The sequence below is a fragment of the Ovis canadensis genome, chromosome X, assembly GCF_042477335.2.
Source record: "Ovis canadensis isolate MfBH-ARS-UI-01 breed Bighorn chromosome X, ARS-UI_OviCan_v2, whole genome shotgun sequence".
NCBI classification, from domain to species: Eukaryota; Metazoa; Chordata; class Mammalia; order Artiodactyla; family Bovidae; genus Ovis; species Ovis canadensis.
Window position 1 is genome coordinate 57,629,433 of NC_091727.1, and position 14,280 is coordinate 57,643,712.

General features: G+C 45.5%; 1 protein-coding gene and 1 pseudogene across 1 annotated transcript; one reads left to right on the top strand and one right to left on the bottom strand.

Annotated features, from left to right (window-relative positions):
- Positions 1-6,535: 6,535 nt before the first annotated feature.
- Positions 6,536-7,713, bottom strand: LOC138929927 (ragulator complex protein LAMTOR5 pseudogene; annotated as a pseudogene).
- A 1,290-nt stretch (positions 7,714-9,003) lies between these two features.
- On the top strand, positions 9,004-13,596 carry PCSK1N (proprotein convertase subtilisin/kexin type 1 inhibitor). The gene is made up of 3 exons (XM_070290098.1): positions 9,004-9,268; positions 12,495-12,967; positions 13,280-13,596. The coding sequence occupies exons 1-3, from the start codon at positions 9,023-9,025 to the stop codon at positions 13,470-13,472; spliced, it is 912 nt and encodes a 303-aa protein (XP_070146199.1). The 5' UTR covers positions 9,004-9,022; the 3' UTR covers positions 13,473-13,596.
- Positions 13,597-14,280: the final 684 nt, after the last annotated feature.

Sequence of the window (14,280 nt, forward strand, 5' to 3'; positions counted from 1 at the left end):
GCTGAAGAACTCGTCGACCATTCTATGGTTGTTCAGCCTTTGAAGCAAATTAGAAAAATGAAAAAGCTTGATAAGTGGGTGCCTCCCCACTGTGCATGCGTGCTCTGTCCTTTAGTTGTGTCTGACTCTTTGTGACCCTATGGACAGAGGAGCCTGGCAGGCTCCTCTGTCCATAGGCTTCTCCAGGCAAGACTACTGGAGTGGGTTGCCATGCCTTCCTTCAGGGAATCTTCCTATTTTGGACCCAAGTCACCTGAGTCTCCTGCATTGCTGGCAATTCTTTGTTCACTGAGCCACCTGGGAAGCCTGCCTCATAGCTGACTGCAAATTAAAAAAAAAAAATCATTGTTTTGAAGTAACATCTTCTCTTATTCTGTGCAATGACAATGAACCATTTCTTGATCAGCTTGTGATGTGCAACAAATAGTGTATTTTATATGACCACTGGTGATGACCAGCTCAGTGGTTGGACAGAGAAGAAGCTCCACAGCACTTTCCAAAGCCAAACTTGCACCAAAAAAAGGTCATGGTCACTTTGGTGATCTGCTGCCAGTCTGATCCATTACAGCTTTCTGAATCCCAGCGAAACCATTACATCTGAGAAATAATGCTCAGCAAATTAATGAGATGTACTGAAAACTGCAACACCTGCAACCAGCACTGGTCGGCAGGGAAGGCCCAGTTCTTCTCCATGACAACGGCTGCTGGCACGTTGCATAACCAACACTTCAAAAGTTGAATGAATTGGGCTACGGAGTTTTGCCTCATCCACTTCATTCACCTGACCTCTTGCCAACTGGCTACCACTTCCTCAAGCATCAGGACAACTTATTGCAGGGAAAATGCTTCCTAAGAGTATGCCAAATCCTGAAACAAGGATTTTTATGCTACAAGAATGTGTGTGTTAGTCACTCAGTCATTGCTGACTCTTTTCGACCCCACAGACTGTAGCCTGCCAGGCTTTTATGTCCATGGGATTCTCCAGGCAAGAATACTGGAGTGGATCGCCATTCCCTTCTCCAGAGGATCTTTCTGACCCAGGGATCAAACCCTGATCTCCTGCGTCATAGGAATATTCTTCACAATTTGCGCTACAGGGAAGTCTGCTACAAGAATAAGCAAACTTATTTCTTGCTGGCAAAGATGTGTTGATTGTAATGGTTCCTATTTTGATTAATAAAGATGTGATTGAGCCTAGTTATATGATGGGCTGCAGTCCATGGTGTCGCTAAGAGTCGGACACGACTGAGTGGCTTCACTTTCACCTTTCACTTTCATGCATTGGAGAAGGAAATGGCAACCCACTCCAGTGTTCTTGCCTGGAGGATCCCAGGGACAGGGGAGCCTGGTGGTGAAAGGTTGTTGTTGAACGAAAAGACACCGGGATTCTTGGCCTCTGGAGGAGAAGAATTCAATCCGGGGCCAGAGACAAGGCTTGATTGCTCAGAGCTTTTGTGTACTAAAGTTTTATTAAAATATGAAGGAGATAGAGAAAGCTTCTGACATAGGCATCAGAAGGGGGCAGAAAGAGTACCCCCCTGCTAGTCTTCAGCTGGATGTTATATAGTCACTAACAGTCTGTTAATGAAAGAAAGGAATGTCTTAAAACTCAGAATGGCACCAAGCCATAAAATGATTAACTTGAATCATAAAATGATTAACTTGAATCTTGTAGAAGGGCAGAGTATCATACAAATAGTTTCATTTATATAGATTACTGGAACAATATCTGAGTATAACATACTGGTTTGTCAAGTAGGTTCTGAGCCATTAGGCGGAACCGACTTGAAGACAGATTTTGGGGTAAATGCATAGTACATTAACGTAGCTTGAGACAAATATTTTCATAAGAAAAATGCATTGGTTATCTCAAGGTTTGAGAATAGTTAACTTCAGGTGAAACCAAGTGTCATTATGGCAATACAGCATTTTAAGAGAAACCTCCTTTTAAATTTGTATAGAGAAGAAAAAAATATCACTGGTTTGTTTCCCCCTGCCGCTTAAGAGAGACAAAAATGTCTGATACTTGCAGGCTATTTTCTCTGTTTGGAGACCCCTGGCCTTCCTGCCTGTTACCCTCATTCCCCCCTTTTCTTTTAGGAGAATTATGTTGTCTAGGGAAGAGGGGCATCGTTTTCATTCCATAACTGCTTCAGGGAAAAGGGGCATCGTTTTCGTTCCATAACTGCTTCAGAGCTGACAAGGGGCGTTGTCCCTAAATTGATGAGGCAACATATTCTCTTAATCCTCATATTGAGGATATCTGATCCAGGGGCCCCAAATAGTAGTTGGAAGAAGCTGCAGCAGTAGCAGGAGTTTGAGCAACCATTTGTAATTTAAAAGCTTTCATGCGACTAGAAACAAATCCAGTTACACAGTTCCAGACGCAAGGCAAAATAGTCATTAAAACAAGTTAAAATCAAAATAAAAGTCATGTTATATCCATGAAGTGCAACGCGTTGCACCAGTCCATTTTACGGTTGTTAGATGCCATCAGATGAAGAAGAGGCATCACGTATGATTGTTGTCGAAGGTATTCACAGACTTGGAGAAAGTATTTTCCTTGAAGTGGAGATGTCCACCATGCGAAGCCTTCTACTGATGAAGAGGGGAGCACTCTGCAGACCCAGCAGTTAGACCGCTTGTGGAATGCAGCATAGGAGTGAGCCCAGGACAGGAAGGCATTGTCTTGAGGATCAAATGGCAGACTCAGGATTTTTGGAGTCAGCAGAAGTAAGCTCAGATAGATTATCAGGCCCATCTGAAAAGTACAAAGTCAGAGCATAGAAAGTAAAGACATAAAATGAGTCTCTTAGTTCTTGTTAGGATGCCACCTCTTAACTCGAGTGTGATGTACCCACGAATCAATTTCTGGCACTTTGACAGCTGTGGGAGAAGAAAGAATAACCTGGTAAGGGCTTTCCCAGAGGGGCTCTAGGGATGGGCCCCCAGATCCCAATGTTTTTATGAGGACCTCTGTTCCTGGCTCAAATAGAGGCTTGCTTGACTCAGAGGCTGGGTCAGGAGTCGTCTCCTGGAGTTCTGTTAATGCCTGTTGAAAAGTGGGCTGCTGTCTATGGGGTCGCACGGAGTCGGACACGAATGAAGCGACTTAGCAGCAGCAGTAGCAGCATAATGACTTAAAATTCATGATCTGAAACCACAATTACTTTTGTACCAACCTAATAGTTACCCTGAAGTTACCTTTAGCAAGTTTCTTTGTTTCTTCGTGTGAATTTGAGTTATTAATTTGGGGTCCGTTTTTTGCCATGTATCATGCAGGATCTTTTAATTTCTTTTCTTCCAAGGAGTAAGCGTCTTAATTTCATGGCTGCAGTCACCATCTGCAGTGATTTTGGAGCCCCCCCAAAATAAAGTCTGACACTGTTTCTACTGTTTCCCCATCTATTTCCCATGAAGTGATGGGACTGGATGCCATGATCTTTGTTTTCTGAATGTTGAGCTTTAAGCCAACTTTTCACTCTCCTCTTTCACTTTCATCAAGAGGCTTTTTAGTTCCTCTTCACTTTCTGTCATAAGGGTGGTGTCATCTCCATATCTGAGGTTATTGATATTTCTCCCGGCAATCTTGATTCCAGCTTGTGCTTCTTCCAGCCCAGCGTTTCTCATGATGTACTCTGCATATAAGTTAAATAAGCAGGGTGACAATATACAGCCTTGACATATTCCTTTTCCTATTTGGAACCAGTCTGTTGTTCCATGTCCAGTTCTAACTGTTGCTTCCTGACCTGCATATAGATTTCTCAAGAGGCAGGTCAGGTGGTCTGGTATTCCCATCTCTTGAAGAATTAGACAGTAAATCAACAGTTGGAGTTTGGGGACGTTAACATTGAAATGCTTATTTCTACCCAAGTAGAAGTGTTGAGGAGGCAGTTGGAGTTTGAATCCCAAGAGGCCTGGGCTAGAGATGTGAATTTGGGAGTAACAGTAATTACAGGCTACTTTTAAAGAATCAGACTGGGACTTCCCTGGTGGTCCAGTGGTTGAAAGTCCACCTTGCAGTGCTGGGGACACGGGTTCCATCCCCTGGTCAGGGAACTAGGATTCCACATGCTTTAAGGCCAGTAAGCCCCTGCACCACAATTAGAGAGCCCACGTGCCAACAACTGAGACCGGATGCAGCCAAATACATTTTTTAAAATAAATAAAATAAAAAGAATTAGAATGACAGAGCTCTGGAGGAGCTCATACTGGCCATCAAGTGCTCCAGCCTGAGGCCACACAGGCTGTTTCCACTCAGTCGTGAGGAAGTACAATCATCCCACCTTCCATGGTCCTGAAAGGGAGAAAAAAAAGAAAATCCTAGCAAACAGCAGGAATGACAACCACAGAGAGCCAATGGACTTATTTTTGTGTTTTTACTTCTGCAAAAGTCTATCCCCATCCATTGTAATTGGGGTTGAGTCTTAGCTCTCCCCCCTATCCCACCCTGCCACCCTGCATGGCTTGACTCCATCTGCAATCTGTCTCCTAAAGAATGCCTCAGAATAATTGGTCCTTTGATGGCTCCCTTGAAAAGCACCACTCAAGGTATTTTGGAGGGTTGCTTTGGGGGAATTTGGGGGAAGGAAGGGAGGTAGATGTGTCTGCTCATTAAACCATTTTGCCACACTCTCCCAGAAGGCTCCAAAATACAGCGAATTGGAACATGTCCCTCTGTGCTTCAGGCTCACCAGCCTTACTTCACTTCCTTGAACATGCCACGCTGCTTCTCAGCTTAGATCTTTCTCTTGTGCAATTCCCTTGCCTGAAATGCTTTCCCCCTATACCCATCTCCCTGGGTAACTCCTCCTGGACCTTTAGATCTCAGCATAGATACGCTTTCTCAGGGGGAATTTTCCCAGTCCCCTCCCCCACTATGGGTGGTAGACCCTCTTACACTGGGTACTTGACAACTCTGGTGTACAGGCTAAATTTGGTTGAGTACTGCCAGACAATTGCCCAAAATGGCTGCTCAAGCCCAGACTCTCACCAACAGTACGTGAAGGTCCCTGTATCTCCATAAGACTGCCAAATTCCATGTGGTTCAGTTTTCTAATTTTTTCCAGTATGATGGATATAAAGTAATATTTCATTTTATTGGCTTTTGAGCAGTGAGCAGCTGGACTCTACCTTTCAGGAACAAGTCTAAGGTGAAGAAGTCATATCACCTAACTTTTTTTCTATTAAAAATGGAAAAATTTGTTCAATTAAAAAAATTGCACTTCTCTAATGATTAGTAAAATTGAGCATGTCTTCACATGCTTGATAACCTCATGGGTTTCCTCTTGTGTGAGCTGTCTTTGCCCATTTTTCTTTGAGGCTCTTGTTTCTTTCTTGCTGTTTCTCAAAGTCACTTTTATATTCTGGATGTTTAATCTCTGGTGATTTCAGCTATAGCAAATAGATATTTGCTGTTTCATCTGTTAACTTTGTGTATAGGGTCTTTTATTAAACAGAAACTGTTAATTTTGATATGTACATTGTCATTAACATTCTTCCGTGTGGTTTGTGCTTTTGAAGTTTTGTTCAGGAAGTCCCTCCCCATCCCTAGGTCACATGGTATATTTTTCTATTAACCTATAGTGTTTTCTTTTACATGAAAATCTTTAACCTGTCCGGAGCTATTGTTTGTATATGGTGTGAGGTAGGATTCCAACTTATTTTCTTTCAGTTTTCCATACACCATCTTACCTTTCTGGCCTTAGAACACATCCTAATACCTGGTAAGTCAAGTCTACTTTTTTATCTTTTTCAGAAATGATTTAGCACTTCACAAATCTCTATTCTTTTTTATAGATATTTATTTATTGAGGTATAATCCACATACACAAGATTCATCATTTTAAAGTGTACAATTCAATGGTTTTTAGTATATTCACTAAGTTGGTCACCCATCACTGTTATCTAACACCAGAACATTTTCATCACCTCAAAAAGAAACCCTGTACTTATTTGCAGCCACCCCTGTTCCCTTCTCTTCTCCCCTCAGCCCCTGGCAACTACTAATCAACTATCTCTATGAATTTGCTTATTCTGAGCATTTCACATAAATGGAATCACAAATTATGTGACTTTTTGTGTCTGGCTCCTTTTCACTCTGCATATTTTCAGGTTTCATCCATATTGCAACATGTATCAGTACTTTGTTTCTTTTTATGGATGAGTAATATTCCATTTTATACCTCATTTTGTCTATCCAGGCATCAGTTGACAGATATTTGAGTTGTTTTTATTTGGGGGCTATTATGAAAAATGCTGCTTTGAACATTCATGTAAAAGTTTTGTGTGGACTCTTTATATACTTTACTGAATAAGATTTATTGATTTTCCTTAAAATGTTCAGCTGGGATTTAAATTTAGATTATATAGAAATTATATAGTAATTTGGATGTAACTGAAATAGTTATAATATGAAATGGTCTCACCCAAGAGAGTGAAACATGTCTTCTTTTATTCAGATTATCTTTTGTGTAACAATATTACCACAAACTTCTCAGCTTAAAACATTAACTAACAGTATCTGTGGGTCAGGAGTCAGGGTATGGTTTAACTGGGTTCTTTGCTTAGGGTCTCACAAAGTTGAAATGAAGGTGTTGACCAGGGCTACAGTCTCATCTGATGCTTGTCTGGGGAACGATCTGTTTTCAAGCTCACTCAGGTTGTTGGCATAATTCAGTTCCTTGCAGTCATAGGACAGAAGGCTTCAATTTCTTGCTGGCTGTCAGCTGGGGTCACTCTTAGCTCCTAAAGGCCACCCTCTATTCCTTGCCATGTGAGGTTCCCCAAAGTGGTCAACTGTTTCATGAAAGCCAGCAAGGGAGTGGGAGTTGCCTCACAAGTTGATCATTTCCACCTCATTTTTTAACATGATTATCTACATGTAATCACATACATCTGATCACCTTTGGACACACACATACTCAAAGGGAAGGGATTACCCAAGGATGATAATAAAAGGAGACAAGGATCATGGGAGCCATCTTAATTGTGTGTCCATTACATTATCCTGAGCATATAATCTTCAGGTTCATAAGGGGATGTGTATAAGGATTTGGGGGCTTCCCAGGTGGCTCAAGTGGTAAAGAATCCGCCTTCCAATGCAGGAGCCACAGGAGATGCAGGCTTGATCCCTGGATCAGGAAGATCCCCTGGCAACCCACTCCAGTATTCTCCTTTTTCCTCCAACCAGGTTTATTAAACTTAACAAAATTCTATATACAAGGTGACCTAAATATGCTGCTTCAAAACATGATACTTTCCTTAACTGGTATTTTGATACATCAATCCACAGAGTGTCAAAATGCAGCCTACTCTAAAATTAATAGAAAAGTGCTCAATACGTGTTACATGAATGGTCTAATAGTTCTATAAGATAATTAACATAAGGTACGACCGAGTCCCTGTGACAGGCTGCTGGAGAACTGATACGGGTTGTCAGGAGGCCATTTTACGAACTGCCACTGTAATGCCATTGTGTTTCTGGATCATAATGTTCGCATTATTTGATTCTAGATACACCACAAGAATATCAGTGGGGTCCGAGGTTAGCTTAGCTGCTTGCTGGGCTAGAACAGATATCACCCGAGCATGCTCATCTGATAGGGTTCCGCAGCAACCTAGATTGAGTCCCTGTGAATCTGTGCCCAGGACTCCGAAAATGGATGGGTTCTTCATTGTGTCCTCCAAGTGCTGCTCTAAGGTAGCCTCCATCCCGCTGCGTGTCACCTCCTTCTTTGCCATGGGTGTGAGGTGCTCCTTGGTCTCCACTCCATTATTCTCACCGAGCAAGAGTTGGACCTGACTGAGCATGCACAATAGAAGCAGTTAGAATGGATTAGATATACTCACAGCAACACAAATAGATCTTTCTTTTATTCACTTTTGATTTATGTCATGTTACCATACTTTTAAAATTCCAACCAAAATGAAAATACCTTTTAAAAATCTGGTTATAATAATGATACATATTCATTGAAACTTTTTTTCAGATAACAGAGAAAAATGTAAAGGAGAATGTGACAAAGCATCTGTCGTCTCCCCCTGCACCCACAATAACCACTGATATGCCCTTCCTATCATTTTTCCCCCGATAGATACAGAAATTTTACCAAAGTTTTGTTTTGTTTGCTGTATCATTTTACATGGCTTAAAATCCTTTTGGAATTTATGAGTGAAATCAATCTACGTATCTATGGAAGACAAGTAGATAGAGACAACAAAATAAAGACAGACACAGGAGGAAGATTGCAGAGATGAAGTGAGAGAAAGAATCAGAGGCAGGAAGAGATAGATGGGAGGGGAAGACAGAGAGACCTATGGGCAATAAGGTCAGAAAGAGAAACAGAGCAATGGAGAGATGAAGATACTGGGAAAGAGACAAGGAAAGGATAGAAAGGAGCTTTTATTGAGCTCCTTCTAAATGCCATTTTTTTAAAGTTTTTTTTTTTTAAATTGAATTTGTTATGACATTGCTTTGTTTTATGTTTTGGTTTTCCGCTAGGAGGCATGTAGGATCTTAGCTTCCTGATGAAGGATTGAATCCATGGCTCCCTGCATTGGAAGGTGAAGTCTCAACCACAGGACCACCAGGGAAGGCCTCTAAATACCATTCTTATTAAACCTTCAAAGCCACTCTGGGAGGCAGTTACTGGTAACTGCTTTATGCAGGTAAGGGACAGCACCTTAGAATGGTGGACTAATTGAACTCATCACTCTGTAAAGGCTATGGTCCATAGGCCTTCCGTAACTGTTTATCCAATGAACAAAATTGTATATCTCTTTCCCAAGAAGTGGGGCGGCAGGGGCGACCAGACCCCCATTCCACTTCACTGAGTCATTTTTCCTGCCTGTCTGCTGAGGCGACAGCAAGGTCTGTTGCTCTGGCTACTGGCCTCCGACTGCCATGGCAACCGCCATCAAAGGCTCCAGCTCATCACCTTGCCCCTCGGGAATCTCCTTGGCAACGGGCAGGATGCAGAGGCTGAAGGAGCTAAAGGCTGCGCCTGCGTAGAGTGACGGGATGGGGTGGGCAGGGAAAGGCAAGATTCCTCAGCGTGCGCAGCCGCAAAGCACCGCAGCGGTGCTGGGTAGCTCAGGCGCTGCGCACTTGCCAGTCAGTCCGCCCGTCCGGAGCCCGGCTCGCTGGGGCAGCATGGCGGGGTCGCCACTGCTCCACGGGCCGCGGGCCGGGGGCGTCAGCCTTTTGGTGCTTCTGCTCTTGGGCTTACTTGGGCCACCCCGCACTCTTTGCGCAAGGCCGGTAAAGGTGCGACCCGGGTCGGGCGCCGGGTGGGGGTGGGAGGGAGGATGCTACAGGTGAGTGTCGGTGCCTGGTCGCCTGCCCCTTATCCTCGCTGGCCCCAGTTCTCGGAACCTGTGGAGAGATCGGCCATGGGGGCCTGGGGTCCAGCCTCCAGCCTGCGCCCAGGCCATGCCAGCCTCTGTCTCTTGGGTGTGCGGGTGGCAGTGTCTGGGGGTCGTCTGGCCGCCGCGCCCTGCGCATCCCTCCGCACTAGGCGCTGGGCCCGGCCTCGCCCCGCCCGCCGCCTATGGCGCTGTCCACAGACGTAGCACACAGTAAGGCGGGGGATGCGGGCCCCAGTCTGTGTCCGCAAGATGTGATGACAGGGATATGAGTGTGTGCTGTCTCTGTGTGTTTCTTTTGATGTAAGCGCTTACGAGCGTCCATGCAAAGGTGCCATTGTGGGTCCAGGTGTGCATTGTGTGTGATGCTTCTGTGTGTGAGTTTTCTCAGTGTGACACCGGTGTGTTTGTGATTCCTGTGGTGATGGTGTGACTTATGGGTGTGTCTGTGTGTTTGGGTGTGTGTCTGTGTGATTGTCTTTTTGTTTGGGAGGGAGTGGTCTTTGCATCCCCTAGGTGCACACCCCATTTCAGTTCTGTTGAACTGAGAGACTGGGATTTTGTATATGTGTTGATGAGACTGTTTCTTTGTGGAGCTGTGTCATTGTAGAGAGAGGAGCCATGATGTCGCTCTCTGTGCAGCATTATGTCTTTAAGGGTGGTGCGTGTTCTTGCATCTAGATGGCTTGGCGATTGTAACTGCATAGCATGGTTAGTGTGAATGTGTGCAGCCCCCCCGAGTGTGGATGGGCAGTGTTGGGTTGCATATTTGACATCTCAAGGCTTGTCACTCCAAGTAGTGTGGGTGAGGCCACGATTGACGTGTGATTCCCTGGAGGGTCTCAGGGGTGGTAGCCATCAAGGGCACTTGGAGCACATCCTTCTCTAATGTAGAGTTCAAGGCTGTCTGCGTCAAGGATGGTTTTTTAAAAGTATTCTTTATATATGAGAATATATCTAAACATATGTATATATACAGTGTAAGAAATAATGATAAAATAATCCCTTTGTGTGCCCATTACTCAGCTTAAATCAAACATGACCAATAGTTAGAAGCTCCTGGGTGCCTCTCGCCACAGCAGTCTCTCTCTTCCATAATCATTATCCTGTATTTTCTGTTAATTGATCCCTTTTGTTTGTAGCTTATCATTTATGTCTGTATCTCTAAACAATATCTTGTTTAATTTTTCCTCACAGAGATGGAATCATACTGGGTGTCTGACTCCTGGTAGTCACTAGGGGTCACTAGGAAGTCATCAGGGTGTCTGGTTGTAACAGGTAGTCTGCAGTGGAATTCTGGAACTTGATTTTTTTAACGCATTGGTTGTGAGATTCATCCACATTGAAGTATGTGGCTATAATTAATTTATTTTTATTACTGAATAATATTTTACACTGTGAGTATATCATGAGTGTATCATGATTTATAGATGCATTTTCAATATGCCAGCAACAACATTTGGGTTGTTTCTAGGGTTTCTTTTTTCCTCCCTTCACTTTTGTGCTGTTGTGAACAGTGCTGCTGTAATTTTTCATGAACCCTTGTCCAGTAGTAATATGCACAAAAGCTACTCTTGGGTGTAACATCCCAGGAGTGGGGCATATGATATGTGCATCTTTCAAGACGTTGCCAAATTGTTCCTCAACGTTATTTTGACAGTTGAGTTCCCAGCAACAATGTATAAAAGCTTCCATTTTTTCTACGTCGACATCAACATTTGACATAGTCAGACTTTAATTTTGGCAGTCTTTTGCACTCCCCCTGCATAGTGTATCTCATTGGTGTTTTAATTTGCATTTTCCTGGTTACTAATGAGGTTCACTAGTTTTCATCTGCTTAGTAACTGTTTTTGGTTCCTTTTTTTGTGAAATACTTGATCATCAGTTTTGCCCATTTTTATATTAATTTGCTTTTCTCTTGCTGCTTTTTAGGAATTTTTGGTATATTGGACACTGTTCCTTTATTGATTATTTGTGTTACAAGCATATTCTCCTACTCTGATTTTACTTTTCATTCTTTTAATGGTGTCTTGGGATAAAAATAAATTCTTAGCTTGAATGTAGTCAAATTAAGTTTTTCCCTTTCCATTGTTCCCAAATTTGGATTACTTGTTTTTCCTGCACAATTTACTGAAGTTGTTCCCGTCCCTCACAGCTCTGCAGGGTCCCCTCTGTCATAGCAACTGTCAGTATGTATGAATCAGTTTCCAAGCTCTGTTCAATCCTATTTCTTTCACTGCACTGAATCTGTGGTTTAACTTGCCCATTCAATTTTTAATGTCATTTATTTTTCTAAATGTTCTGTATGTCTCTTTTTCAAACCTTTATGGCCATTTAATGGTCTTTTGTTCCTTTCTCATACTTGTGATATCTTTTATTTCTTTAAACTTACTGAAATTGCTTCAAAACTGCCTGAACTGAACATTAGGCATTGGGTAATTTATTTTACAGATAGACTTGTATATACAAATGATATATGTATACAAAAGATATATAAATGATACATGAACACAGTTTTTCATTACAACATTATTTATAAGAATAGAAAAAGATTGGAAACATCCTCAATGTTCATCAGTTGGACTGGTTAAATAAACTATTGTGTACATCCATAGGAGAAGGATTCAAAGCAGAAGAAAGGAAGGATCGAAGAGAGAAAGGATGCTTTTAGGGTAGGATCTAGACATAGATTCCAAAAAACAAGGCATAGAACAGTCTGCTACCTTTTGGGTAAAACAGATGGACAGTAGGAATCTGTAAAATGCAAATAGAAGTTCCTATTGTCCACAACATTAATATAGAAAAATCCATTGCTGTCATATCTACCATCTCTATTCCTATAAAGAAGCCTGGTCTTCAGCAGCCCCCGGGGTCAAAGTCTGAGTCACTAGGAAACCGTTCGCGGTGCGGGGGGTTGGGGTTGAATCTAGGGGTCTTTGGTGGCCCTAAGTGTGACCAGAGATATTTGTGGGTTTCCATTGGCCTTAGGGGTGTCTACTCATATTCGAGGGCCCACGGCACCTTTGGTGGCATCTAGGGATATTTGAGGTCCGCGGAGTCCTGCGGGTTGGGAGTCTCTGGCCGGGCGAACGCTGAAGACCTACCCCCTCCAACCTGTCTTCCCGCAGGAGCCCCGCAGCCTGGGCGCAGCCTCGCCGCCCTTGTCTGAGGCCAGTGGTCATCGCCGCTTCCGGCGGGCGGCGCCGAGGGGAGAGGCTGCGGGGGCTGTGCAGGAGCTGGCGCGGGCGCTGGCGCACCTGCTGGAAGCCGAACGGCAGGAGCGGGCGCGGGCTGAGGCGCAGGAGGCCGAGGATCAGCAGGCGCGCGTCCTGGCGCAGCTCCGGCGCATCTGGGGCGCACCCCGCACCAGTGACCCGGCCCTGGGCCTGGAGAACGACCCCGACGCGCCCGCCGCGCAGCTCGCCCGCGCCCTGCTCCGCGCCCGCCTGGACCCGGCGGCCCTGGCAGCCCAGCTTGTCCCCCCGCCTGCCCCCGCCGCGGCGCTCAGACTCCGGCCCCCAGTCTACGACGATGGCCCCGCGGGCCCCGATAGCGAGGACGCCGGCGACGAGTCGCCAGACCTGGACCCTGAGTTGCTGAGGTACCTCCACGAAGGGCGGTCGGGGGGCGGGCGCCATCATCCTAGGAGGAAGAGGGCGAGGAGCGGCGGAGGGCCTTCTTTACAGGGTGGAGGTGCGAACACCTAGGTCCTGGGACCCTAGGTGGGGGCAGAGGTGCCTGGCTGGCTCCCTTCATCCGAATGACTGGAGTGGGAGGCGAGGACCCTTGTCTCCAGAAAGCAGTGGGACGCCTGAGTGGGAGGAGGCTGCCAGGTCCCAGAGAGGTTAGAGGTGCCGGCGCCCTCCAGGTCCTAGGGCCGAGGCGTTGACTCACGGACACCTCCTCACTGCAGGTATTTGTTGGGGCGGATCCTAACGGGAATCGCCGACACCGAAGCCGTCGCTGCCCCGCGTCGCCTCCGCCGTGCCGCTGACCAGGATATGGGCCCTGAGCTACCCCCTGAGGGCGTGCTGGGGGCCCTGCTGCGTGTGAAGCGTCTGGAGACCCCTGCACCCCAAGCGCCCGCGCGCCGCCTCCTGCCCTGAGCACCGCCTGGATCCCGTGCACCCTCCTGTCCAGGACACCCTGCCATCTCCAGCCAGCCACAGTTGCTGCCCTCGAACCCCAGGATCCCCACCCAACCCCACAATAAATACAGTCTGAAGCAGCTATGTACTTGTTTGTGTGAGTGACTCTCTAGGGGGCTAGTGGACTAAGTTGTGATGGCCCTTCTTAGACAAAGGAAGAGGAGCCCCAGCCCTCGGTCCAGCACTTTTAAGACAACCCCCTCCCTGCAGTCTCTGCCTCTCCTCCCTGGGGAGATCTCCATGTGGGCAATGGCAGTGCCTACCAGATTTTGTGCCCCATTTCTAGGCCTCGGTTGGGAATAGGGGCCCCAGAAGTCTTTGAGGGCCACTTTCAGCAGCACCTTCTCGGAGTCCATCCCAAGGACCAAGCTGTTTGTGAGGCAGGTGAATAGAGCTTGGATGGTGCTGGGATGTCCACTTGCACACATGAACTCCCTGACATAGGGAGGGGCTACCTGAGGGAAGAGAAAGGGAGTGGGCTGCTGGCCAGGGGTCAGCCCTCCCAATGCTGTCACCTTCTGGGCCTTCAGATTATTGAGAAAATGTATTCATCAAGGTAGGAGGATAGGATGAATTTTGCTAGCTTGATATGTAATGTTTAAATATCTAATTAGATATTAATAGTATAGAGGCCACTCTTACTGTACTGTTATCCCAGCCCTAAAGATATTGGGAGTCAGGGTGGCGGTAACTGGTGCGCACTGGCTATTCCCTCTGCCCCTAGTTTTCCACAAGATTTTGCTCAAATATCACTAAGGCTTTCCTT

What these genes read in the sequence shown, in the direction of transcription:
- PCSK1N (XM_070290098.1), top strand. Translation starts at nt 9,023, where the DNA reads ATGGGGTGGGCAGGGAAAGGCAAGATTCCTCAGCGTGCGCAGCCGCAA. An exon ending in TTTGCGCAAGGCCGGTAAAG is followed by an intron (nt 9,269 to 12,494) that starts GTGCGACCCGGG and finishes GTCTTCCCGCAG; the next exon opens with GAGCCCCGCAGCCTGGGCGC. An exon ending in CTGGACCCTGAGTTGCTGAG is followed by an intron (nt 12,968 to 13,279) that starts GTACCTCCACGA and finishes TCCTCACTGCAG; the next exon opens with GTATTTGTTGGGGCGGATCC.